Raw genomic sequence first — 27,922 nt, 5'->3', positions numbered from 1 at the left:
GCCCAACTTAATGCTGAGCATTTCCCAAAGCACAACTCTGATAGTCTCCTACGCAATAATATCAAGCTGTAAATTTAACGATGCTTGAGCTTGGAAGTAAATAAAAAACTCAAGCACATACTTTTAAAAAATTCTGGGGACTTCCCTAGCAATTCAGGGGTTAAGACTCTGCACTCCCAATGCAGAGGGGACAGGTTCAGTCCCTGGTCAGGGAACTAAGATCCTGCATACTGCAAAGTGTAGCCAAAAAAAATTTTTGCTGCCCAAGTCTCCATTTTCATCATGAGGTAAAAATGGAGGAAAATGTCAATTACAATCCCACCTTTACTCTTACAAATTTGGCAACATATTAAAACCTGTTGCATTTCAATGTCAACCGTCTAGACTGGGACAGGCTGCATCAAGCTAAGAATAAAACACTTGAGTAAAGCTCTAAAACCTAGGCCACAAAGGTGTTCCTCACAAACCACTGGCCGTCAGTGGTCCTAAAGGCAGAGGATGGCAAAGGTTCCCCACTCCAGGGGACCAAGAGCGGCCCGATATGCTGTCACAGGCATAAAATTTCTTTCAAGTTTTGTGTTCGGTCTTAAAAATTAACTTGCATTGTACTCCATGACATTTGCTTTAATATATAAAAACTGTTTGAAATCACTTAGCAGTCAGAGAGCCCTCCCTCACCCCACCCCACACCATGGCGGGCAGCGCCCCACCTGAGAGGTTCACGAGTTGGTGAGCCAAGCCCCAAGCTTCAGATGCACTTCATTAGGTCTGTTTGTGGCATTTCCATAAAAGAAGTAATTTTATTCACTCAGGTTGTAACTAAATGCTTCTGGAAACTATGATATCAATTTCAATGTACTGAAAAATAAATAGTGAACAGTATATATTTCAGTTTTTAAATGAAGAAATTAGTTAATTTTATTTACTAACAGAAAAAAAGAAGCCCCTAACCTAAAGTATAGCCTGATCATTTACTTTTTATATGAAGAAACACAAATTGGATTTTTTTTAATATAAAAAGGACAAGATCCACAGAAAGATAAACTCCTCTACTTGTTGGCACTAGAGAAATTTCCCCAGTTACTGGTTGATTTTGGTAGATCTTCTTCACCAGTGCAAGCCTGACATCACAACTTGATGTATTTGGCTACTTCTCAGCAACTCAGAAGCAACCCCATCCCAGAGCAAAACTGCTCTCTGGATGTGACACTTTTTTTCCTCCAGAACATAAAGCCCTAAAAGCCACCATCTGGAACAACACAAATATGTCACAATCTGTGGTTTTCTGACTATTCTACAGTGTAGAAAGTGCTGAGCAAGGGCACTGTGGTCCCTGCCACCGCCACCTCCATGGCCCCTGACCCACACACTGTCTCTGCTGCCAGCTCCCTGAGAGGTGTCTGTGGCTTTAGTAGGTTTCAAGAGGCATTAATTTTAAAACAGGTTCTAAGAGATGTACATGTTTTAACATAGGCTCCAAAATGTGTGAAGATACACTTAGAATCACATCTCAGATATCATTAAAAAGAGTTGTTCCAAAAAGTGTTAAAAGAGGAAGCCAGGCTTCCATCACAGCTGTTCCTGGGGCCACGTTTTTTCCATAGTTAAAAGTCTGAATCGGCAGCAAGAACAGCCACATATATATCTGTGTTCATGTGTGTACACAAAGAAGTACCTTTGGACTGACTTAAAAAAAAAAAAAAAAAAAGACATTTTGTTTCATTTCCCAACACACCTGCCTGCTACAGCCCTGCTAGAGTGTTCATTTCTCTGCAGATGGGGCAGGGAAGGCCTAGAAGTTTAGAACCAATCCAGGCAGGTCTCCTGAGCGCTGTCATCATAGAGGTTCAGGCAGCTTGTCTCATGTGCATGACAGCAAACATCACACTCTGATCTCAGTGTGAGTCGTTCCCTAAAGAATAAGAGAGCTGCGGGCTACCACTGTACTCCTCACGGCATTCTGGCTGTTCACATGATCTCAGGATGAAAAACCCCCATCAACAATTTTTCCTTTTTGGTCTATATAGCACCATTGTCAGTGGGATGTTTTTTGTTGGTTGTTTTTAAATCTTAAGCAACGGGGTATAAGAATATAACCAAAGTGTCTGATTTGAGGTTTTACAGGCAGAAATCTTTTTTTTTCCCTCAGATTTTTTCCCCTTAAAACAAAGGGGAAAAAAGTATAAGGTTTCAAAGCTGAGTTACTCTGACCAGCCTTCAGTGAAGGGATAGCTAACCACACCATTTCTTCTTTGTTCTTCTGTGTGTTATCTCATAGCAAACTTTCACTCTGGACACCCAGACCTGAGGTGTGCCTTTTTCATATTAGATATAAATTAATCAAAAGGTCTAAAGCTCTAAATTTCCAGAGTTATGAAAAATTCTTAACTTACTTCAAGATATCTTGCATAAGTATCTCATCCCTCAGCTCAAACAAACAAGAAGGTCAAAGGCAAGAAAGAATCACATAAATTGGAGCACCTCCTATAATCCATATATACATGCACTCGCTATACAGGTCCTATACAGTCAAAGAATCACGTCAGCTAATATAGCCTCTAGTGCGGGTTTTGTCGGACACAGCCCGCTGGGGTCCCCATCAGCATCATACGAAACAGCAGTACTTCTTCCACCAGGACTTGGATAAGGTCTTCATCTTGTCGGGAGTCCTGCTCTTGGACTTCTTTGGCTGCTGCTGGGAGTCTGAATACTGAATGCCGGCTACAATGGCTGCATCGAAGACCTCTTTGAGGTTCTTCTGAGTCAAGGCCGAGCACTCAATGTAAGAGGTGGCTTTGATCTCCTCGGCACACAACCTGGCCGCCTCCTCGGGTACCGGCTTCTCTTTGCATTTGTCCAGCTCGATGAGGACTTTGACGTCTTCTCTGAGGTCCGACTGTGTCCCCACGAGGACGATGGGGGCTTTGGGACAGTGGCCCCGAATCTCTGGCACCCATTTCTCACTGACGTTCTGGAAGGAGGAGGGACCCACAACACTGAAGCACAGGAGGAAGATGTCGGCATTGGTGTAGCACAGAGGCCGGAGCTTGTCAAACTCATCCTACAAGGGAATCAAGCACCCAAATGTTATCTTTTACATCGTTCTCATCAGCAGAGAGACCATTTGAACATTTTTCTGGAAAGGGTCTGGTAGGTAACAGAAAGCCCACAGATAGTGGAAGGAAGAACCAAAGCCTGATAAGGGCCACTGCTGCCAAGTGGGGCCTCACTCCCAGCTCTGCAAAACTTGCCCAAAAACCTTCCTCACTGCTCAGGACCTACTTGCAACTTACTGTAGAAAAAGTACTTATATTAGATGGATTTTCAAAATAAAATTTACTTTCTCTAGCCTTCAGGCTAGAGTAACTCAGACTTACTGCTTCAACTCTGGTACTTAGCCAGGCTTTTAAAATGTAGATGGTACCCACACTGATCCTCGGGGCTTCATCCAGACCCCAGGAAACCCCAGTGTGTGAACTCAGCAGCTCTGCCCATCCTCATGGCAGCTGTAAGCCTGGCTCACTTCAACCCATCTGTGCTATGCATATCCAGGGCACACTCAGGGCACACTTGGTGCAGAATCATGGGACTCAGACACAGGACTGGAATTGATGACCTAGGCCTGGACACTCTCACAGTGACCCAGAGAATGTGTGCCTCTCAATGTCACTTAAAACACAAGTGAATATGTTCTCACACTTGCTGAATACACCTTTTATCTCACTTTATCTTTTTCTCCCTCCTTCCTTTTCTCTTACTTTCCCTCCCCTTTTCTCTCCGCAAACCCCAGAGGCCTCCAGGAGTGATGCTTTGGGAAGATAAAAGGACCAGAGAAAAGGCATACCCATCCTACTTCCAAGGGATAAAGAACTGAATGGAATAAGTCAGAGTTGATTATATAAACCATCACCCTGCTGAGTGCCTCACTGTGTGCATTCACTAACAGAGATGCACACAGGACTCTGGACCCCAGACCTAGGGGATTTGGTTGGGAACAGACACACATGGCCTCAGTCCTTATAGGGAAATGCATGCGTGCATGCTACCTGGCTTCAGTTGTGTCCGAATCTGTGCAACCCTATGGACTGTAGCCCACCAGGCTCCTCTATCCATGAGGTTCTCCAGGCAAGAATACTGGAGTGGGTTGCCATGCCCTCCTCCAGGGGATCTTCCCAAGTCAGGGATTGAACCTACATCTCCTGTGGCTCATCATTGGCAGGCAGATTCTTTATCACTGAGCCACGTGGGAAGCCCTTATGATTATTTACAAACTATTATTTATGCACATGTTTTGTAGCACCTGTGGACTTTTTCTAGGGATGAAGAAAGCCTGGATCTTTTGAGTTTACGTGCCTCGTCTGAGGCCCTGTATTTCAGTTTATAGGGCGACAACCAAGTGACAATATTGAAGTTGACCAGCTAAATCCTCAGGAAGCAATATGGCATCTCACCATGTCACTGCCAATTCTCCACCTTCTATATGCAAAAGTTAAAAAGAAGAAGAAGAAGAATTGGATTTCTCAGTGCCAACTTTGTGCTGAAAGAAGAAACACAGAAACCCAACCAGGTGGCCAACAGCCCAGCCCCGAGGATCTTCTAATGAAACACTCCCTCTGTTCCCAGAGGCCTGCAAGAAAGCAGCACAGGACAGTCTCTGCCCTCACTGCTGGCAGGCATCATGCCTGGCCAGGCCCTGGATCTGGGGTTGTATTATCAATAAAAAGAAAAGCAAACACAGCCCTGAGCCTTGGGACATGGCTTCGACAACCTGGCTCCCAGACTTGTGGAGGTTCTGGCTGAGGGACTCAGGAAGCAAAGCAGAAACTAAACCCTGCTGGTCACTACCTGACCAGAAACCTTAGCTATTTGCAGAAATAAATGCCACACACGTACGTGTGACGAGTCCAATTGGAATGGACCCTTAGAGAAACGAGTTCTGAGACCCAGAGATTTGCCTGGGGTTTAGGGTAGGGCTGGGTGGGGCTGACAGGTAGCTGGACAGCTGCACTGGTCTAGTAGCAACCGGTGTTTGTTTTTTTTTAAGTATAAAGATTTTCCCAGGTGCCTCATGAGTCAGAAGCTGAAGAGTTTTTACCTGCTATTGGACAGGCTATTGCAGTCTGATCAATTTCCACTGGAGTGAAATTGATCACAGTGAAATTTCCATAATGAGTCCAGTGTTAAAAACTTTTAACATTTTATATGCACACCAGGCCCCCAACAAAAAGGCCCCAAGGCATAAGAAGCAATTTCTAGTTATTTTTCCAGCTCTCAACTGCTATGTGAAACTTATGTCTGATCCCCAGGCAACAGCTACCTGTGTCCACATTCTCCTGGTGTTTGGGAAGGAGGCAGCTTGAGTCACTTTATCCCCAGTAAGCTACCATGACCACCGCTTGGGGGGATGTGCCACCACAGGCAGAGGCAACGCTAAGGAAATATGGCAGGTGTCAAATCAAGTCCCTTAAAAAGGGAGGTTATCAGATCTGGGGTAAGGAGGATAGGAGAGGACTATCACCTTGCCTAGTTTTACTAACGATCAAAACAAATACTAATTGATAGCTGGAGAGCTGGGAAAAAACTGACTTTTTCTCACCAGTTGTGTACTTTTTAAAATTTATTTTTATTTATTTGGCTACTCTGGGTTTTAGCTGTGGCATGCAGGATCTTTAGTTGCATGTGTGATCTAGTTCTCCGACCAGGGTTCAAACCCAGGCCCCCTGCATTGGGAGCACAGAGTCTTTTTTTTCCACAAACTTTAATTTTTTTTTTTTATATTGGGGTATAGCTGATAAACAATGTTACGACAGTTTCAAGTGAACAGCGAAGGGACTCAGCCATACATATATGTGTATCAGCTCTCCCCCCAGCCCCCTCCCATCCAAGCTGATACATAACACTGAGCAAAGTTCCATGGGGAGCAGAGTCTTAAACCCCTGGACCACCAGGAAAGCCCGAGCTGTGTATTTTTCATAGTTTTGAAGATGGTTTTTTGAAGATGTGGTTTTCCATAAATCTGTAGATGGTGACCTCACACATTACACTATTAGGCATACTAACCACTCCATCAGGTAAGAAATACAGTGAATCTCAACAAAAACACTGCTGAGAGGCAGGAAAATGAAGGAAAATTTCCAAATAAACCAAAGTGTACCAACTTGCACTGAAACCTTTTCATTTCCCAAATTATAAGCTTTTTCATGAAATCATTTCTAAAATGATTCTTGTGATTCCTTAACTTTGAAACAGATCCTATTAAGGAAAAATATCAAACTCTTCCTTGATAATTCAGGATCATTTCTACAAAGTGCTCCTGGTAAAAGTCCTAATCCTTTTGCAAAACTGCTCAGAGGTTTTCCTCCTGTTCTACCCATCCTGTCCTTCAAACCAATGTTGCCTTCCTCCTCCTGTAACCTTGTTGATTTCTTCACAAGTTCTACTGGGTTGGCCAAGAAGTTCATTTGGGTTTTTCTATAAGTGCCTACTGGAAAATCCAAATTAACTTTTTGGCCAATCCAATACTAAGTGGTTTGTCTTTCCCCACGGACTATAGTCCGTCAAGGGGCAAGCCATGACTTAAGCTTGCATCCTGCGGGACTCAGCACTTATTTATTTATCAATCCAGTCTATAAACAAGCAAAGTCCACTATGGGCCAGGCACCGGCCAGGCATGAGGCAGGGAGCTCCAGCCCAGGAAGCTGTGTCTGCCATCAGAGCTGACAGGTGAGCTAGTGGTGGGGAGCTGCCTGCACTGGGCTGTCCGCTCCTCTCTACAGGGCCCCAGATAGGCATGCCCTTTGGTTTCTTGAGTTTTCTTGCCTTCTTCTTATTCTCGGACTCTTCAACTACCACTTCTTGCTTCAGCAGGGAGGCCTCTGTTTTTTGAGGGGCTACCCAACTCTCATTGTAAAGATCAGAAAATGTGACCCAAGGTAAGAAAAACATTCTTGATTTACACAAAGCAATTAAGCTTTAATTATAAATAGCAGCAGGGCATCCAGAAAAATTATTAGAAGGATATATGTTCTTTGATTTTTTCTTCCATATGCAATAAAATTCAGATTGCGTGGTTTTTCATTTTTTTCCTGCTCCAGTAGAAGGGCAAGGAGACAGCAGAGGAAGCTGGGCTATGACATGCGCCCTGTGGCCACTGCCAAACCAATGTTCAACTGGGGATCGAGGCAGCCCAGTCTTGTGTCACCTTGAAGTTTGAAAAACAAAGCCCTGAACTTGCTGTCCCGCAGTGGGTAAGTGACTAAGAAGCCCTGGTTTGGAGGAGGCTCTTAGGGACACTGAAAAGTCAGACACTTCTTAAGTGTAGGTGGTCATATGACATCTTAGAAAGGAAGTGGACACTTTCATCTGTCGATAAATTACCCCAGGACTTTCTCAAACTCTAGCAAGCACTGGAGAAACTACGTGCTTATTAACTGTGGCTTTGGCAAGCTCTAAAGACAGACCCTAGGGGCTTCTGTGATGGCTCAGCGGGGAAGACTCCACCTGCAATGCAGGAGATGCAGGTTTGATCCCTGGGTCGGGAAGATCCTGTGGAGAAGGAAATGGCAATCCACTCCAGTATTCTTGCCTAGGAAATCCTATGGACAGAGGAGCCTGGTGGGCTACAGTCCAACAGGTTGCAAAAGAGTCGGACTAAATAACTTAGTGACTAAACAACAACATTAATGACTAAACAACAAAGACAGACCCTGGGCTCTCAGACGGCACAGTGAGAATTAGTGATGTAAGCACCATGCGGGGGACTGGAGCCCCCCCAGCTCTTGGGGACACCCCAGAGGGGACTCCATACTGAGTCCTCCCCATCCCGGGCTGTCTCATCCAAGCGCCTGGCCCTCAAGACAAAAATAAATGTTCACTATTCTGAAGGACCAAGTCCCAGTTCATTCATTCCTCCAGGTTAGGAAAGGAAATATTAACACTTACTGACATGAACTCCATCTTTTTCTTGAGTCAATATCTTAAGAATTTGGTTTGTTGACCTTTAATAAAATGATTATAAGGCATTGCCAACTTACTCTGAGAAATGAGTACAAAGCATCATTGACAATTTTTAATAAAAACCAGAATGTAAATAAGATCAGAAACTCCCAGAAGATAAGAACCGCTCTTGACCCTGTTTCCCTTGTCCTGCCCACAATGAGCAGTGCCAAACCCTGCTTTATTGGTGTGGAGCTCTCTCCCCGCCACCTCCACCCTCTGTGAGGTGGGGGTGGGGCTCTAGAATGGCCCAGTAAAGGAGAGGGGCAGTATTTGAAGGCCTTTCAAAGACCCTGTTCTTGCCCAGCACTGAGCAGTGATGTGATACTGACCTGTCCTGCAGTGTCACAGAGCTGGAGTTTCACGGGCCGCCCATCCACGGAAACCACAGCTTAAAAATAAGACCGAGAGGATTGTCAGTAGTGGGGAGGGTCTCTTTTAACCCTTTCCAGAAGAACAATAATTTTAGTTTGTATGATCACTCTCACTCCAAACCCTTCAGCTCCTATTCTGAGTCCCCAACAAATTCAAGACTTGCCTAAAACAAGGAGACTCCATGGAAGCATTTTTTTTTTTTTTAATGCAAACCTGCCAGGCCAGCAATTCGCTCCATGCCCAGAGAGAAGGCAGAGAGGCCCAGGGCCTTTGATGGCACCCTGGAAGGGTCTGAGTTTTCTCCCAACCCCAGACGATTTATTTTCCTATGGCACGTGTTTCAAAAATCACAAAAACAACACTGGGTGGGGTGGGGGGTAGGTGGGAACCAACCTCATGGTTTTAAATCACGGGAAAACCTCACAAATAAGTCTGTTTTCCCTTGGGAAATGTTTGGTAACTTCGGGGTCTGTCACAAAAGCGAAGCTTATTTTGAGAACATGTGTAAACACAGGCTGCCGGTATTGTCCTGTTTATAAAAGAGGGCACTGCTTATCTCTCCACGTCAGCTCAAAGAGAGGATTAAACGAGAAAAGGAAATCGTGTCCACCTTTCCACTAGGAAGGGGTATCTGGGGAGGGGCCTGCGTCAGAGTGCTGCTCAAAGTGCTCTATTTGATGAAGCACTCCGTTTTGTCTCAATACAACTTTCTAAATTGTTTATAAATGTTTGTACTACTCAGTTGAAGAAGGGGATTAAAACACACACACACACACTCAATATCGTTTAGGTGGGAAACCCACCAGCACAGCACTGCTTTATCTACGGTGCCTTCCAGGTAGATGAAAGCAAGTCCTTGCCGTCAAAACTTTCTGAAAGATCACGAAGTTCTTTTTTTTTTTTTTTTAAGAACAAGAGAAAGGATTTCACTCTAGCTTCCATGGATTTTAACTTTTTCATAAATTTCAAGAATACTTGAAAAATCAAGAGGAAAGATTACTTTATCTTGGTGGCTACAAACCAAATGACACAGCATCGCATACATAACAGTTTTCAGGAGCTTAAGAGATACTGAAAAGACACTAAGAATCAAAAACAGAGCCAACGGGGGCGGTGGGACTCAGAGGCAAGAAGTCATCTTTACTATCCTGGTTTAATCCAAAGCTCAGCCTTCCCCAGCGCCTCCAATGCCATTTTCACTAAATCCACACTTGTCCCTGCTCTCCGCGGCTTTTGAAAGTGGAGACGCCCTCGGAAGAGGAGCCGCTGACTGGAAAAGACCGACCCTCGGGCCACAGGTAATGGCACCTGCGCGTCACCTTCCGATCGAAAGCCGGCAGCGGCGCCAGCAACGTCGGCCTGACGCAACTGCTTTACGCAGGAAACTGATCAGGCCACCTGGGCGCGACCTGTGCGACCCCGCCGTCCGTACCCGAACTGCGAGGCGCCCTCGGCTCCCCGCGCCCGGGTTAAGACCCCACTCCCGGCGGCCTTGTGTCCCCCGGGGTCTCCTCCGCCCCAGCCCCCACGGCCCCGCTCACCCGAGAAGTTGTCGAAGGCGGTGGGGATGTACTCGGTGGGGTAGCCGTTGGTGGTGTAGCTCACCACCAAGCTGGTCTTGCCCACGGCGCCGTCGCCGACCAGCACGCACTTGACGCCGTGCCCCTCGGGGCCGCCCGCGCGCCCCCGGCCCCCCGGCGCCCCGGGCCCACGGACCCCGCGCTCCCGGCGGGGCGGCACGGGCGGCGCCTCGCAGCGGCCCGGGAACGCGGGGTCCCCCTGCTGCGGGGGCATCGGCCCGCGCAAGCCGCGGGGGGAGCCGTCCCCGACTCGAGGGCCGCGGCTCCGGCCGCGCGGCGCAGACAAAGGCGGTCGGGTGGGTCCGGCGGGGCTCAGGCTCAGGCGACGCCGGCTGTGTTCTGCGGCCGAGGACTGCGGACCGAGCGGCGCGGGGCCCGGGTCTGTCTCCTCCTGCTTCCCGGCGGCCCGGCGCGCGGGGGGCGGGCGCGGGGAGAAGGCGGAGCGGCCGCTAGGTCCGGGCGTCGGGCCCACAGCGCCCCCGTCTGAGCGCCGTGTGGTGCGCTAGAGCCGGAGGGAGCCGCGTGCGCTGGGGCGGGACCGCGACTCGGTGCAGGGACCCCGACACCCACGGGGGAACCCCAGATGCCCAATCTGGGAAGTGCCGAGGAACCAGGCCACGGAGGGAGGCTTCCCGGCGCCGACACTGCCGCCACCGCAGAGGGGCTCGCGGTCCCGCCTCCTGCGCCCAAGTGCCCGACGACTGCCCTGCTCCTCCCGGCCCTGTGCCCCCTCCTCCCAGCGGTCCCTGCCTCGCAGGCCACAGCGTTCCACCCAAGGGGGCAGTGCAGGGCCTGGGCGACAGTCGTCGGAAGGAGGCAGAGTTAATAGGCAACTTTTATGTAGCCGAAGCCCATCGTGTGATTTTGGTCCTTCTAACGTATTCTTCTATCATTTGGGAGCAAAGGAACGCAGGTCCACTGTTAACGCTAGTGTGACTTTCTCTTGAGCATGCCCTGAACCAACAGATGTCTTTATAGCCCCAGTTCTTTCATCTACGTAAATGTAATTTGGTGACATTGGTATTATTTAGGGGAAAAAAATATCCGTTTTTCTCTGACTCCCTTCTATATTTAGTCAACAATCCATCGGAAAAACAGGGAAACCTTTGTGGGCATAGTCTAGACGCAAAGTTTCCCAGAGATTTATGCTGTGGTGTGAGAAGAGGCTCATACTGTGAGTAGGAATAGTGATACTGATAATAAAAGTCACAGCAACTAATAAACGCTGAACCTTTCTTATATACAGGGCACTGGTAAGCACTCTGCATGAGCTGCTGCTGCTGCTGCTAAATCGCTTCAGTCGTGTCTGACTCTGTGCGACCCCATAGACGGCAGCCCACCAGGCTCCCCCTTCCCTGCCTGGGATTCTCCAGGCAAGAACACTGGAGTGGGTTACCATTTCCTTCTCCAATGCATGAAAGTGAAAAGTGAAAGTGAAGTCGCTCAGTCGTGTCCGACTCTCAGTGACCCCATGGACTGCAGCCTACTAGGCTCCTCCGTCTGTGGGATTTTCCAGGCAAGAGGACTGGAGTGGGGTGCCATTGCCTTCTCCACTGCATGAGCTAGTTACTGTCATCTCATCATTACTTATACCCATTTTATGGGTGAAAGTGTTAGGCTCTCAGTCGTTCCCGACTCTATTTCCAACGCCATGGACCAAAGCCGACAAGGCTCCTCTTGTCCATGGGATTTCCGAGGCAAGAATACTGGAGTGGGTTGCCATTTCCTTCTCCAGGGGATCTTCCTGACCTAGGGATTGAACCCCGGTCTCCTGCATTACAGGCAGAGTCTTAACCTCTGAGCCATGGGGAAAGCCCATTTTATGGGTACAGGATGAGAAAATCTGAGGCACAGGGGTACTAGATAAAATGCTGAGGTCTCACAAGCTAGGGAGTGGCAGTGCCAGGATTCAAGCACTCTGGCTCCAGAGCCTGAGTTGTTTCTTACCCAGTGTCCTTAAAGCAAAATCAAGCCAGAGTAATAAATTGAGCCTTGGAAGTGTGGCTGTGGTGGGAATGCAGGGGTGGATTTGTCAAGAGGCTGAAGGCTTGAATTCAGGGCCCTCATTTGCAGAGAACCTCCCTGGGGGCCCTAGCAGTGTGAACACAATTCTGCAAAAATTGACAAAAGTTTATATGAAAAAAAATTCATATATTTTAATCACTACCAACAAAGCCCAATGTTGTTTCAATTCTAACTTCTCATATTGAATGGCTTTGATGTGGCAGGGGACATTCTGAGCATCAAGCCAAGGAAAGTGAACTTACACATTTCATTTGGGTTTAATGGATGCAGAGCTGGGACTAAAGTCAGACAAGGAAGGAGCCAAGGGAGCAAAATTCAAGGTACCAACCTTGCAATTACCTGACCCAGAGAATGAGCACCTGGGTACCTGGCCTGCCTCTCCACAGCCCTGACACTGATGGGATGTATTTGTGTAATTTTCGACTCCCCTGTGTAGTTACCTTGTTTCTTGCCGTCTGGGCATAGAAATGGTGGCCAGTAATGTGCCTGCAGGTTTCTATCTGAACTTTCCCACTTTCCCCAGCACTGGTTCCAGTAGAAAACACGAGGTTTTCTAGAGTTTGGGATGTACCTTCTTGAAGCCAAAAACTAGTTTGTGGCTATCCTTCCCATCAAAAAGTACACAGTATTGTTAGAGGGGGCTTCACTGGTGGCTCAGCGGTAAAGAACCCGCCTGCCAATGCAGGAGATGTAATAGACTCGGGCTCAATCCCTGTGTTGGGAAGATCCGCTGGAGGAGGGCATGGCAACCCACTCCAGTCTTCTTGCCTGGGAAATCTCATGGACAGAGGAGGCTGGCAGGCTATAGTCCATAGGGTCGCAAAGAGTTGGATATGACTAAGGACTAAACAACAATTGTGAGAGGGATAGTGGCTCTCCCACCTCATCTGGTCAAAATGGAAGTTCCTGGCAGGAATAAACTCTAAATGCAGCATGTGCATTTATTCAGGCACCATACGTTTTTGAAGGAAATCACATGAAATAGAATTGAGGTGAACTCCTGTGTTTGTGAGGATGCAAACCTGTCTCGGGACCACAAACAGCAAGTTCACCAGCAAGTGAAATAGGTTTTCATTGTTCTCTACATATTACAAAATTATAGAATTGAGAAAGGGCATGCAGCAGGGGGATGTGGGGGAGGTGGTGTTCCAGAGACACAAAGTTTCAGTTATGCAAGATAAATACATTCAGGAGATCTAATGCACACCCGTGTGACTAGAGTTAGCAATATTGTATTGTACCCTTACATCTACTAAGTGTGGATTCTGAGTGTTCTCAAAACAAACACACACCACACACGCAGGTGACTATTTCACAATATATCTGTACATCAAATTATCAAGTTGTACACCTTAAATATGTACAATTTTTCACTGTAATCTAGACCCTCAGTAAAGTTTGGGGGAGCTTGTGCAGCCAAAAAATGTGGGAAAAAATAGTATGATCCATGTGTGTCAGGAGGTTTATTAAATGTTTTCTTCTGGATACTTTTAAAGTTTATGGTGTCTGTTGGCCTTTTAAAGTGCATAGCTTATTGTGATGCATGTCTCATTTTAAATCAATATTTTTGTACCTAATTTTCTATTCTTAAATGTTTATCCTTTCTCTTAAATAAGGGCCCCAAATATGATCAGCTTCGGGCCCTACAAAATGTGGGTCTCCCCTGCCTTCAGCCATATGGTAGTTTTTGTATCCCGTAGCCACTGACTTTGCTTTGTTCCCTTTTCTATGTCAAGTATTGTCCCATTCCACTTATTTTGGCCCATCTTTCTAGAGCCAATTTAATCAACCCCCTGCAGCCTTACCTAAAATCCCCAGAACTAATTGTTCACTATTAGTAGGCTCTTCTGCAGTCCATGGTATCAAGTCCAAAGATGGGGGTGGGGCCCTGGAACTCAGTGCTGACCGAGACCAGGGCTGTGGGAGGCCCCTCCAAGTGTACGGTCAATCAGTGAATCCACAATAAATCAATAGATCATCTAATGTATTTTCTTGTTTGTTTACTGTCTGTCTCCCTTTCAAGCCCCAGGAGGTCAGGAACTTTATTTTGTTTATCTTTATACCCCACACTTTACATCATGCAAGGAAAATAGTAGGCTACTGTTTTCTGTTTTATAAAATATTTTGAGAACACGTGAGTCCTGCAGCAGTTAATAAGAAAGACCATTTCTCCAGTCTCTGAGGATGCCTTAGCCCTCCTGTACTCCCATCTGTATCTACCAGGATGGCACAGTTTGTGCAATGTTTCCTTTGTATCTGGTAAGTTTGGGAAATACTGTCATTTGTGGGGAAAAAAATTTTTCCTCTCTTAAGATCTGGTACCTATGTAGCTCTCCAGCCCACCTGTACGCATTCACCTACCACACCGGAGCTCCACCTCTGGGTCTTCCAGCATCCACCCCATCCCCACTGACACCCATCCACCCCCACCCACCCCACCCCCTGTGGCCCCAGGGACCTGGGCACACTCCTCTCTCCAATGCTTGAGAGCCTGCATGCCTCCCGCTCTTCCTCTCACTTGCTAATGTTGACCACATGGGTCTCAGTTCAGATGTCACCTCCTCTGGGGAGTGTGACCCAATGCCCTTAGGTAGGTGCATTTATGCCTAATCCCTGTCATAGCACTTTGCTGAAGTAACCTACTGACACTTGCTCTTAATCACCTAAAAAGCAGGACCCTTGCTTCACCAAACTCTTTATCCCCACCACATTTTCTTGTATTTTTTAAAATAAAGCTCTTTTGCCTGTTCTACTAGCAGACTATCAAATTTTCAAATGAACTAATTATCATAAATTTTTATTTTGGTACTAATATAGTAGAAACTGTGCTAATAAACTTTATACTGTATACCTTTCACCTATCTTTTAACATATTCAAGAAATAAGTTAAAATAATTTTTTGATTAATACATTCCTGGCCAGGGTATAATTTCCATTATCAAGCTCAATATAAAGGTTTTTTTTGTTTGTTTTGTTTTTCTTACTATTTGTAACTTTTCACTATTTACCCATCTTCCATAAATAAATAACAGCAAAGAACCAAATCAGAAGCCTGTAGTTACTGGATCTTTCGTATTAGTGGGTTGTGTAGCTATGAGTGTTTGCCCTTTCTCCAAGCCATCACTGTTGACCTAGGACATGTTTATCTCTGAAGGAAACTTCTTCCCTTCAGCACTGCCCTACTTTTTAAATATTCTATAAGAGATTGCTAGTTAGAAAATTATTTCTCCAGAGTTCCCTGGTGATCCACTGGTTGGGATTCTGAACATTCACTGCAGAGGGCCCAGGTTCAATCCTGGGTTGAAGAATTAGGATCTGAAAAGCCACAAAAGAAGAAAAAGAAGATTACTTCTCATTAACTAAAGATTCTGAGCTGGGTCGTCTAATGCCAAAAGGGCCCCCTGTTTCCATCTGAGGTTGGGCTCATGTTCCCCAGAGCGTCCTGCTCTGTGTGTTCCAGGCTATGGCTGTCCAGTGAGAGGACCACCCTGGGGATTGGGAAGTGGAGGACTTCATAGGGCTGCACGTGGTGGTGGACAGGCTCAGAGGGCCCGACATGCCTTCATTCTCCTCCTGCTCTGTGCCCACCTCGTTGTGCTCACAGCAGCCCAAGCTCACAGGAACCACAGAGGGCATGCCCCCAATTCTGCTGCTAAGTCGCATCAGTCGTGTCCGACTCTGTGCGACCCCATAGACAGCAGCCCACCAGGCTCTGCCGTCCCTGGGATTCTCCAGGCAAGAACACTGGAGTGGGTTGCCATTTCCTTCTTCATTGCGTGAAAGTGAAAAGTGAAAGTGAAGTCGCTCAGTCGTGACCGACTCGTGGCGACTCCATGGACTGTAGCCCACCAGGCTCCTCCATCCATGGGATTTTCTAAGCAAGAGTACTGGAGTGGCTTGCCATTGCCTTCTCCAGCCCCCAATTCAGCATACCCTAAGTTCCCTTTCATGGCTCTGCCGGTGCCCACATCTGCAGGACAACTGGGTTTTCTCGAAAGCTGCAGCTGGAGCCTTGTCCCAGATTCAGCTGAACAGGCTTAGTGGCTGTTTCCCTTTCTCCTGCAATTCTAAGGCTTGTGAAATCTTCCTTCCTTCACCCTATACCTTGGAAGGGCTGTTTTCCTGACTGAGCCCTGAGTGTACCCATCCTTAGTGCTTTTTTTTCCCACCAGGGATGCCAGCCTAGGGGAAAATAATTGAGAAAGAAAATAATGTTGGCGTTTCTCACTAGGGAAGATGAGAGAATCATATAAATGTCACCAGATCACCAGCTTTGTCATTAATTGCTGACCCCAGACTCTCCCATCAGCTACTACTATGGTAAGGGGCCACAGACATCGTCCCACATATTGAAATTACTGCCCTGTCTCCAGATGTTCGTTTGTCACTTGCCTGTTGGTAACGAGAATGGATGAATTTTTTTTAACTCAACAAGAGTTCCCATTAACTTAACGAAAATTTCAGATGTGAAAATCAATCATTAATTTTGATTGTAAAAAATACTTCTGGAAAGAAAATGTTTATATTGTTTTTATTGTCAGATTAGGCCAGGCTGTGCTAGAGTGATATAAATAAACTCAGAATCTTGATGTCTAGAAACATAGGAGTGCATCTTTAGTCACGCAAAATCCACTGCAGATCAAATGGCTCTCCAAGGCAGCACCCTTCCAAGTGGTGGCCCAGGGATCCAAGTTGCTTGTATTTGGCATCTAGGCAGCCCAGGACACACAGGGCTTCCTGGACACACAGGGTTTCCAGGAAAGAGTGTGGAAGGTCATCTACCAACTATGCAATGCTTCATGTCGGAAATGATTTCTGCTCACAGCTCTGCATGTGCACCATGTGTTTCTGTGCATGTGCCCATGTGTTCAACAGCAGTTTTATAAGAGCTCAAAACTGGAAATTATCTAAATGTCGAAAACAATAAAATGTGAGTTAATTTTGTAATTTATGCTATTACTACTTAGTAAAGAAAAGGAGTGAACTACAGATAAATACAAGACAATAATAAACTTCACAAATAGAAAGAGAAGTGAAAGAAGCCAGACACCAAAAAAAGTGTAAACTATTGAATTTGATGTATATGGAATAAACTGCATTTCTAAAGAAATGGGCAGAACTAAACAGTGTTAGATAGCAAAATAATTGAGGATAATTGTTACATTTGGGAAGGAGAGGGGCCATATGGGGCTTCTCATGTTCAGTTCAGTTCAGTCTCTCAGTCATGTCCGACTCTTTGCGACCCCATAAATCCCAGCATGCCAGGCCTCCCTGTCCATCACCAACTCCTGGAGTTTACCCAAACTCATGTCCATTGAGTCGGTGATGCCATCCAGCCATCTCATCCTCTGTCGTCCCCTTCTCCTCCTGCTCCCAGTATCAGGGTCCTTTCCAATGAGTCAACTCTTCTCATGAGGTGGCCAAAGTATTGGAGTTTCAGCTTCAGCATTGGTCCTTCCAATGAACACCCAGGACTGATCTCCTTTAGGATGGACTGGCTGGATCTCCTTGCAGTCCAAGGGACTCTCAAGAGTCTTCTCCAACATCACAGTTCAAAAGCATCAATTCTTCAGCGCTCAGCTTTCTTCACAGGAAGTGAAAAGGAACTAAAAAGCCTCTTGATGAAAGTGAAAGAGGAGAGTGAAAAAGTTGGCTTAAAGCTCAACACTCAGAAAACTAAGGTCATGACATCTGGTCCCATTACTTCATGGGAAATAGATGGGGAAACAGTGGAAACAGTAGCTGACTTTATTTTTTTGGGCTCCAAAATCACTGCAGATGGTGATTGCAGCCATGAAATTAAAAGACGCTTACTTCTTGGAAGGAAAGTTATGACTTTAATATGCTAGATAGCATATTAAAAAGCAGAGACATTACTTTGCCAACAAAAATCCAGCTAGTCTAGGCTATGGTTTTTCCAGTGGTCATGTGTGGATGTGAGAGTTGGACTGTAAAGAAAGCTGAGCATCGAAGAATTGATGCTCTTGAACTGTGGTGTTGGTTCAGATGTTCTGTTTCTTGACCTAAATGATGGTTACATAGGTATTCATTTTAATTCATTATGCCATATGTTTGTTTCATTTGTTTTAATGAATTGCATTATATTTCAAAATTATGATGGTTAAAAGTAGTCAAACCTATAAATTTATTAAATCAGACTCATGGTTATTTGCATCTTAATGAGCTATTTGCTAAAACCTAGCATAGTGCTGGTGACCTGTGTGCACCTTTTGAGTTAAATAACAGACTTGTGAAGTAAAGCTTATATGTTACTTGATTGGCCCAAATCCTCTTTCTACAGAACTTTCCCAGGAACATATATCATGAAGTGTGACTGTGCATTTTTTTACATCTTTATTATTTATTTTTAGTAAGGGTATCATCTTGCACAAATGTTACTGATAGATGTTTAAATATTTTTAGCAAATTAAACTGGTCCACCAGGATTATTACAACAGAAAAGAGTGAATGGTGATTTAAATATACATAAGTCCCTGGAGAAAAATGACACCCCCCCCCACACCCCACTGCCCCGGGACAGCTGTTAGAAGGATGGCAGGTAAATTTGCACTGGGATCTCTCTGGGGCAAAAACACTGGAACCACTATGAATGCTGAGGACAGATGCTGTGCAAGGCTGAGAGGACAGATGCTGTGCAAGGCTGAGCAACACTGAGGGACCCTTTCCGCCCTCAGTCTGTTTATTTTTCCCCTGAAGTCCCGCCACCACCACCACCCCGCCAGTCCTCTGCCTCCCCTACCCTCCAACCCACGTCCCTCGTGCCCCCCTCTTCCCAGCTGTTGCTGATCCCCCTTAAGGGGAAACACCTCCATTGCCATTCCCTCAGGGCTGCTGCAGCCTCCCAGTGACAACGTGCCTTCCCAGCTGTTCTGACCCTTCCCATAAAAAATCCTCCTCCCCAGTCCCTTGTAGCAACTCATATGTTTCCAACTTCCCTCCCCAAACACACATCACAGAAACTCCCCAGGCCAGACATTTCCCAGCTGCCCACATCCTCGAAGATGATAAGAACTCTTTAGAAATCCCTCTTAGCTGTTGCAAAACCCTGACCTCCTCTAGTTTTTCAGCCACCCTGAAGATAAGAACTCACCACACAATCCTTTCCTAGAAGCTGTAATTGCCTGGGCCAGCAATTCTGAAATGACAGAATTGTCTTCTTCCCTTCTAGAAAGTGCAATCACCTCTCCTTTCTAGATCTTTCCAGCTGAGGGAAGGATTGCCACAATCCTACAATGGGGAAGAGAAAAGAATTTTCATACATTCAAATAGGGCTCACAATCCGCTCCTGGGTTTGCAGTGGCTGTGTAATGCTTTGGATGAATGTGCACATCCAAAGGCCAAAGATGCCCAAGTCCCTCTTTGAGAAGGGATGCTTTAATGCAGAGGTCGCTTTCTCTGTTATGTGCACCTAGAAAGTGTTAAAGGATGGATACTGCCCTCGGCACAGTGAAATTGTGTCATTAGTTTGATTTTGGAGGGGGAGGGATACAGTTATTGGCCCAGTCATTGGGTAGAGCAATCCCAAGCAAGAACAGTGGCAATATGTGTACAGATAGGCTTGGAGCAAGATCTGGATTTGCAGGAGTTTATAATCCCAGTAAGAGAGTAAATATCTATAAAATAACTATAATGGCGGTGCAGTGTAGCTCCTCTCCATTACTTCATTTCCACTACAGGAATGGAAATACGAGTATTTCCCCTTAAGGGGGATCAGCAACAGCTGGGAAGAAGAGGGCAGGAGGCGGGTGGGTTGGAGGGTAGGGGAGGCAGGGTTCTGGCGGGGTGGTGGTGGTGGTGGGACTTCAGGGGAAAAACAAACAAAGACTGAGGGTGGAGTAACAGGATGTGCAAAGTAAAATAGCAAGTCAGGGGTGCCTGAGGACGAGCTTCTGGATGGGAGAATGTCAACCCCTATCCTTCGAGATGAAGCAACCTTGTGCCCCCAAAAGACCCTCCTCCTGTTCCCCCTTCTTTTGATCACAAAACTTCAACACATTAGAGCCACACTTATGAAGCTCACAGTTTCCTAAGCATTTGGTATGTGTTGTCATGTTTAATACTCAAAACATTGAAATGTGCACTATTATTTCCCCAGCTTTATAGATTAGGAAATGGCAGTTCCGAGGGACCCAAAGTCGCCCAGCTGGTAACTCTCAGGAGTGAGAGGTTTTCACTGTACCTTATAACCTGCTAGCAAACAATCACACATACATGAGACAGCAAAACAAGGTGGTAATTTTAATAATGACACTTAAAAAAAAAGCAAGCCTTCAGCAGCATGTCACAGAGCAGTCCTTGATCATCGACTCAATCTGGGTTGCACAGACTACATGAGGAAATCCTGATCATTCAGGAAAGACAGAAGAAGCAGGCCTCTAATGTCTTGTGCTATCAAGCGGAGAAGATTGCAAATGTGCATAAAATAATAAAACCTGAGAATTAAGAAGAAAAAAAGAGAATAGAAAACCCACAACAGTTTGGAAGTATTTTTTTTTAAAGACTGAGGTAAAATTATCCTTTTGTAAGCTTTTTTTAATGTTTATTAGGATATTAGGTGGATTATAGAGAGAAGGCTTAAAAATTTGAGAAGTGGAATTCATGTCCCACTAAAATAGTATCTTTGTACCTGTATATTGCCAAAGTCATTTTGTCCATTCCTTACATCAATTCCATAAACACTGATTGAGTCCCTTTGTTAACATAAGGAGTTGTTAATAATCAAATATTTTATGTTTAAAATTTTTTATGTAATTGTAAAGGTTTGTTCATTCAGATGGTTTCATAAACAGTAAAAATTGGAAAGTTTTAAGTCTCGTTATGAAATATTTTATGCACTTTCCAGGCAATGCTAGTGGTATGGAACTTGCCTGCCAACACAGGAGACATAAGATCTTGGGTCAGGAAGATCCCTTGGAGGAAGGCATGACAACCTGCTCCAGTGTTCTTGCCTGGAGAATCCCATGGACAGAGGAGCCTGGTGGGGTACAGTCATCGGGGTTGCAAAGAGTTGGACATGACTAAAGCCACTTAACACACACATACAAAATATTTTATAGTGTTATTACTGTCTGGAGATCCTTTTCCATTGCCTTTACTGAACTACATCACAAGGGTCTTTGTGGGTCTGGCCAGAGGTATGGCCATCACTCACCCTGGGAAGAGCCCTCCCTGTGATCCTCAGACCCTAGGGTGTTGCCTCCTCCCAGGCCCTCTCAGTGGGGCTCTGTAGGGGTGGAAGGTGAAGAGAGATGCAATTTATAGGCAGGCCTCTTAGCAATGACTCCCTGGGTTGCTACACCCACACAGGCCTGGGACTGAGCCTGGAGCTCTGGACCTCACAAGCAAGGACAGGAAACCAGATATCAGAACTTCAGGCTGAGTTCTTCTGAACTGTTCTTCCCTAGCAATATAGACTGTGCCTGGTAGCCACGGGAATCTAGATTCTATAAATTTTGAACTCTGCCCTTCGATCTCACAGACAGAATTCCTGTACTCCAAAGGGAATGCCTTCAAATGTGTTCATTTGAAATAACTTCGTAAAGGAAAATGAGCAGCAAGAAAGTTTTTGTGGTGCTAGAAATATTAGTTTTCTTTTCATTAAATTCCCATAACAGGAGACCTGAGAGTTTAAAAAATATACAGAATAAATGAAAAGACACAGAAAGACTGTCAGAAGAAAAAGGACTCGAGGACAGCCAAGCACCTCAGGTGACTTTGTTCTGTTCCTGGAAAGGAGTAGAAGTTACCTGGTTTGACCTGACTTGCTTGAGCCCTTAACTGTTGAATGTCTCTGTGAGTCAAAGGAGGTGTTTAAATTACCAGGATGAGATGAACATAATAAAAGAGGAAGAACCCAAGTTACACAGATTTAATGTAAGTTAAAACTGCCCTGGTCACAGGGGAGAACTCAAAAAACAACCCCCACCAGGTTTAGAGTAATACAAAGGAAACTCTACACACTTGTCCATCCTCCTCAGACAGTGCACTTCTCAATATAAATAGTGGAGACTGAAAGGACGTCTCTGGTGGTCCAGAGGTTAACTCTCCACACTCCCAATGCAGGGGTGCAGGCTTGATCCCCTGCCAGGGAATTAAGATCACATGCTGTGCAGATTAACGTCTGAAAAAATAAATAAATAGAGAACACCATGTAGGAGAAATGCCATTGTTAAGCACTGCATTGAGGACTGCTGGCTGGACTCTGTGGGTGAGCAAAGGGGTGCAAAGGGCTCCTCGTGGGGCAGACATTTCAGGCAAGAGGAGTGCAGACCCAGGAAAGGAGAGGCCAAGGGCTGAGTTCTGAGACTCTAGGGTCCAAAAAAGCATCAACGTTAAAAAGGCAAAAATATTACAGGTAACTATATTCAATATCCTGTGTTAAACCGTAATGGAAAAGAATATGAAGAATGTATGTGTGTGTGTGTGTGTGTGTGTGTGCCTATGTATAAGTCACTCAGTTATGTCTCTTTGAGACCCCATGGACTGTAGCCCACCAGGTTCCTCTACCCGTGGGATTCTCCAGACAAGAATACTGGAGTCTCCTTCACTGCAGGCAGATTCTTTACCATCTGAGCCACCAGGGACACCCACATATATATATATATGGTGGTGCTAATGGCAAAGAATCTGCCTGCCAATGCAGTAGACACAGGAGACATGGGCTTGATCTCTGGGTTGGGAAGATCCCTTGGAGGAGGGCATGGCAACCCACTCCAGCATTCTTGCCTAGAGAATCCCATGGACAGAGGAGACAGGTAGGCAACAGTCCACAGCATCACAAAGAGTCGGACATGACTGAACCAACTTAGTACACATGCATGTATAACTGAATCACATCACTGTACAGCTGCTAAGTCACTTCAGTCATGTCCGACTCTGTGCAACCCCATAGACGGCAGCCCACCAGGCTCCCCCATCCCTGGGATTCTCCAGGCAAGGATATTGAAGTGGGTTGCCATTTCCTTCTCTGTACAGCAGCAACTAACAAACACAGTATTGTAAATCAACTATACTTGAATAAAATAAAATAATTTTTTTTTAAAAGCTAGAAATACTAAGGCCAAATATCAGAAGCTGGGGAGGCAGCAGTGACTAGATGCCTGCCCAGGGCACAGCCAGAGTGAGAGCAAGCTTGCCTATACAGCCACCAGGCGCCTGACTGCACACTTAGCCATCAGACCCCTCTGGAACTGAAAAGAGTCCTCGGCTCCTTTGTTTACAAGGTGGCCAATAATAAACCCCACGTGGTTCTGGAGCCACCCTCTGTGCAAACCGGTTGCTTCACTGGTTTTTGGTGCCGGTTGAGTTTCAGTGAAGGAGGGAGTGACCAAGATTGGAGCAAAAGAAATCTAGGGGAGCATGAGGGTGTGTCTTTGGCACAGTCCTGAACCCAACAGGCTGGTTTTCTTTGCACAGCACACCCTGTGGGTCTGGACACTGGTTGTGTCAGTAAGTAGAGCTGACCAGAGCCGGTTCTGCCAGATGAAGCCCATGTGTATTCCAAGCTGTCAGGCTTGAAGGGGTGGCCACAGGGGTTCTCAGGCTTTGCTGTGACTAATAATGAAACTCCAGCCATCAATTTCCTTTTCAAAAACAGTAAAATACCTTGTTTATGACAAGCATGTCTTAGGAAGAAAAATGTTCTCTTGGATCTTCGGAATTATTCAAGAAGCTCTTATAGATAGTATTAAAAATTAAAGTGGCAGTTGAATTCTCAAAGTGCACAGTGGGAATCCAGCCAGCAAATAAGCATAGAGGCTCGGCCTGGTCTACTCTGCAAACCTGAGAAGGGCTTCTCGTGAAGAGGGCTGGTGAGAGAACCCAGGGAGGGGTGTAAAATCATAGCTAGCATTTATCATTTTCCTAGAGCATGTTCTGCTGGAGTGGGGTGCAGGACATGGCTTCCTGGTCGGGTGGGCCCACATCTGAGCCTGAGAGGGGCTCATACCTGTGCGGCATTTCGGTTCTCAACTGGTGAATCCCCTCATCTGTAAAACATGTGTATTAATTTGCTGAGGCTGTTATAACAAATACCACAAAGTGGGCAGTTTAAACAACAAGACATTTATTGCTCACTGTTCTGGAGGGTGGAAGTCCAAGATTCAGGTGTCAGCAGGGGTGGTTCTTTCCGAGGTCTCTCACCTTGTCCTGTCAGTGGCCACCTTCTCCCTGTGTCTTCCCATGATCCTCCTATGAGCTTCCCTCTGTGCTTGTTTGTATCCTAATCTCCTCTTCTTATAAGGTCACTAGTTTTTTTTGATTAGGGCCCACCCTAAACCCCTCATTTCAATTTAGTTACCTCTTTAAAGACCCTGTCTCCAAATATTGTCACACAGTCTGAAGTATGAGAGTTAGAGCTTCAGTACATGAATTTGGGGGGACACAAATCAGCTCATAACAATATGGATAATGCTACTGTACAGCACAGGGAACTTTGCTCAATATTATATAACAACCTAAATGGGAAAAGAATTGAAAAAGAATAGATACATATATATTTATAACTGAATCACTTTACTATGTACCTGTAACTAACACATTATTGATCAACTATATTACAGTATAAAATAAAATGTTTTTAAATGTGGAAACACAACTTGTAGAGAGTATTATACTATGCTTATGTTGCATATTGAGTATTATAAACATAGTATCTGTTGAGAATTATATCTAATAACCAAAGTTCTGTTTATAAGTATTTCTTTTTGTACACACACTGAAAAGAATTTTGCTTGATTGTCCATAATTTAATAGGAATCCTTACAATTATGTGTGAGACCAATATAGATGTTTACCAAAGGTTACTTACATCTCACTTTTCTTTAAGGAATGGAGATATTGTCATGTAATTTTCTTTGGAGTTATTTCAGGTATGCTTGGGGGCAAGGAGACTTCTCAAAAGAAGCAACAACGAGGATCAGGAGACAGAGAGCTATTGACCTAAATAAAAAAATAAACCGTTTTGGGTGATGTGATCCAAAGGGCACAGACAGACTGAGTAACCTGAATTTAGTTTCAGGTTTGCCTGGTAGCTCAGACGGTAAAGCATTTGCCTACGGTGCGGGAGTGAATGAAGTGAAGTCGCTCGGTTGTGTCCGACTCTTTGCGACCCCATGGACTGTAGCCTATCAGGCTCCTCCGTCCATGGGATTTTCCAGGCAAGAGTGCTGGAGTGGGTTGCCATTTCCTTCTCCAGGGGATCTTCCCGACCCAGGAATCCAACCGGGGTCTCCCGCATTGCATGAGACCTGGGAGACCTGGGTTCAGTCCCTGGGTCGGGAAGATCTCCTGGAGAAGGAAATGGCAACCAATTCCAGTATTCTTGCCTGGAAAATCCCATGGATGGAGGAACCTGGTTAGGCTACAGTCCATGGGGTCGCAAAAAGTCAGACAAGACTGAGCAACTTCACTCACTCACTCACTCACTCACTTACATTTGTTAATTGTGTGACTTCCACCCTCAACAAATACTAGCTCCCTTCTCCTTGGTTACTGTGGTTACACACTCGAGACAGAATACCGTGGTCTTGATTTGGGAAAAACACAGTTTTATGAATTGAAAATTCAACTATTTTGTTTTTTGTCTAGTGAATCAAAGCACAAAATAAAAAAACAACAAGCATGGGATGGATGGATGGATGGGAAAGCAAAATAACAGAAACGTATGAGGACTTTTTTTTGAGTCTCACTTGGTCTCCAGCTAAGTATTGCATTGGCTGCGGCTGGTGAATCCAATAGGAAGTCTCCTACTTGTGGTCTTGCTGCCCTTTCAAGGTAGGTGCAGTGGAGTAGCTGCTGTTACAGGTTATATCTCTGCTTTAAAGCCTTATCACCTCTTGCTTCATCAACCATGTCACCGAGGCTGTTTGGTTTGGTGCTGCCATCAAGTCTCATGTGATCCTCACTAGCTCTCAAAAGCCCCACATGGTCAGCATTCTGGGTCACGTGCAGAATGGACCTCCCCCAGATCATGTTCTGCATACAGGTATTCACATCACTCCATTGCCATCCCAATCTTCTCCGTTCACACCTTAGTGCCCAGGTTTCTAGATGAAAAACACAATTTTCTAATATCCCCCAAACATTCTACTTCTAAGCTTAACTTTAAGCCCAAGTTCCCTAAGATTCTGGGCTCCTGTTGTCCAATCCTTGTTCCAACCCATTCCCCTATCCACTTGATGAGGCTGTTCTTACCTTTAATGAATTGCAGCTTTTCTACACCCTTCTGTGCTGACATCAGGCATGACCTCCTGTGGTGGCCACCCTGAGTGACTCCACCTCCCAGCATTTGCGCCCTCTGTAGTCCCCTCTCATTCTGAGTAGGGGTGACTCATATCACCTATAGAATATTCTAGAAATAACAGCAGCCATGTGGGTGCACCATCTTGAAGTCAAGCCCCTGGAAGACTGCAGCCCAACCAATACCATGACCACAATCTCAAGAGCTAGAACCAGCCAGCTAAGCTGCTTCCTAATTCCTGTCCACATAAACTGGAAAATAATAAATGCTGTTTTGGGCCACTATGTCCTGTGTTCAATTTTAGGTGGCCATAAAAATGAATAAACCTCCCAAGCACACAAAACCTTGATAATGGATTCTTCTATCCTCAAAGCTTATTTGCATCATCCGAACATCTTTCCCTCATGCCTAGAAGTGAACTTCTGGTCTTTCTGTTCAAAGTCCTCTTTCCACTAGGAACTAACAGGTGGAGAAGCAGTTTTTGTGGAGGGTGAAGGGACTCAGGGTGTCATCCTTCCCCTCACTTCCTCAGATCCTCACTTTGATTTCATTTCGGTGTCTACCAAGGAAAGGTTTTCTGGAATCCTACTTCTTAATATCAAATTATCTTTAGTACAGAGTCTATATTCTATATATAGAATAAGAACAGACATACTTTTCACAAAGGAAGTTAACCCAGGGGAAACGATCTGTATGTATTGTATACATGACACACCCTGTGAGTCACATGTGCAAATAAGGGCATGGAATCACCCTGATCCCTTCACTTGTATCATCTTCTGATCCTGAATAAGCTATTGAATTACTGACTGGATTCAAAGGTTCAAGAACACAGAATTGGATGTACTGAGAAGGACTAGGACACCACTCTCATTAACCAATTAAGTGTCATCTCTGATAAGACTGTTGCACTAAAGTTGCATTCGTGTGTGACTAGATCACTTCAGTCATGTCCAGCTCTTTGTGACCCTATGGACTGTAGCCTGCCAGGCTCTTCTGTCCATGCGATTCTCCAGGCAAGAATTCTGGAGAGGGTTGCCATACTTTCCTCCAGAGATTCTTCCTCAGCCAGGGATTGAATCCATATCTCTTATATCTTCTGCATTGGTAGGCAGCTTCTTCATCACTAGCACCACATGGGAAGCCCCTTGCTAAAGTTTGTCCTCAACTTTCTCCTGCACCAAGACGCCAGGGTGCATGCATCCACCCGGCTCTGCAGCAGCCCCTCACCCAGGCAGTGGTTTCCACACTGATGGGCCCGGGTGGTAGGTGGTAACTGTGTCTCCTCCCCGACCCACCTGCCCCTCCATGGTGCAACTAAATATATTTGAAGGGGCTCTACAGTTCATGGTGACTTGGACATTCTCCCTGACATCTGAGAATCCCTCCTCTAAAGTGATATGAACACATGGGACCTAGAAGTAGAGGGAGGTCACTCCAGTCCTGGGGACACTCATGAATTGCCCATGAATTATTTGTGTTCAAACCTTGCTGGTGCTCTGCTTATATTGTGCCCTGTGCTTCTGTCAACCACACATCATCACCACAGACCAGGTATCCTTTCAAACTTGACCCGTCCAAAAGGCATCTTTTGGGTTTTAAAAGATATGAAATTCTTTGCTCTTCTAAAACTCTCCTCAGGAATTTGCTGATGGTCTAGTGGGTTAGGACTCTACCCTCACTGCTG

The 27,922-nt window shown here is 45.5% G+C and overlaps 1 protein-coding gene across 1 annotated transcript; it reads right to left on the bottom strand.

Moving 5' to 3' along the window:
- Positions 1–699: 699 nt before the first annotated feature.
- RHOU (ras homolog family member U) lies at positions 700–10,369 on the bottom strand. The gene is made up of 3 exons (XM_005888174.3): positions 9,912–10,369; positions 8,328–8,386; positions 700–3,061 (listed from the first exon to the last, which is right to left on the bottom strand). The coding sequence occupies exons 1-3, from the start codon at positions 10,162–10,164 to the stop codon at positions 2,606–2,608; spliced, it is 768 nt and encodes a 255-aa protein (XP_005888236.2). The 5' UTR covers positions 10,165–10,369; the 3' UTR covers positions 700–2,605.
- Positions 10,370–27,922: the final 17,553 nt, after the last annotated feature.

The sequence above is a fragment of the Bos mutus genome, chromosome 28 (assembly GCF_027580195.1).
Source record: "Bos mutus isolate GX-2022 chromosome 28, NWIPB_WYAK_1.1, whole genome shotgun sequence".
NCBI lineage: Eukaryota > Metazoa > Chordata > Mammalia > Artiodactyla > Bovidae > Bos > Bos mutus.
This window is presented reverse-complemented; position numbering and strand designations above follow the sequence as displayed.

Coding starts and splice junctions, on each gene's coding strand:
- RHOU (XM_005888174.3), bottom strand. CDS start 10,164: ATGCCCCCGCAGCAGGGGGACCCCGCGTTCCCGGGCCGCTGCGAGGCG. Junction 8,387..9,911: donor CGCCTTCGACAACTTCTCGG/GTGAGCGGGGCC, acceptor CTTATTTTTAAG/CTGTGGTTTCCGTGGATGGG. Junction 3,062..8,327: donor TCTGTGACACTGCAGGACAG/GTCAGTATCACA, acceptor ATTCCCTTGTAG/GATGAGTTTGACAAGCTCCG.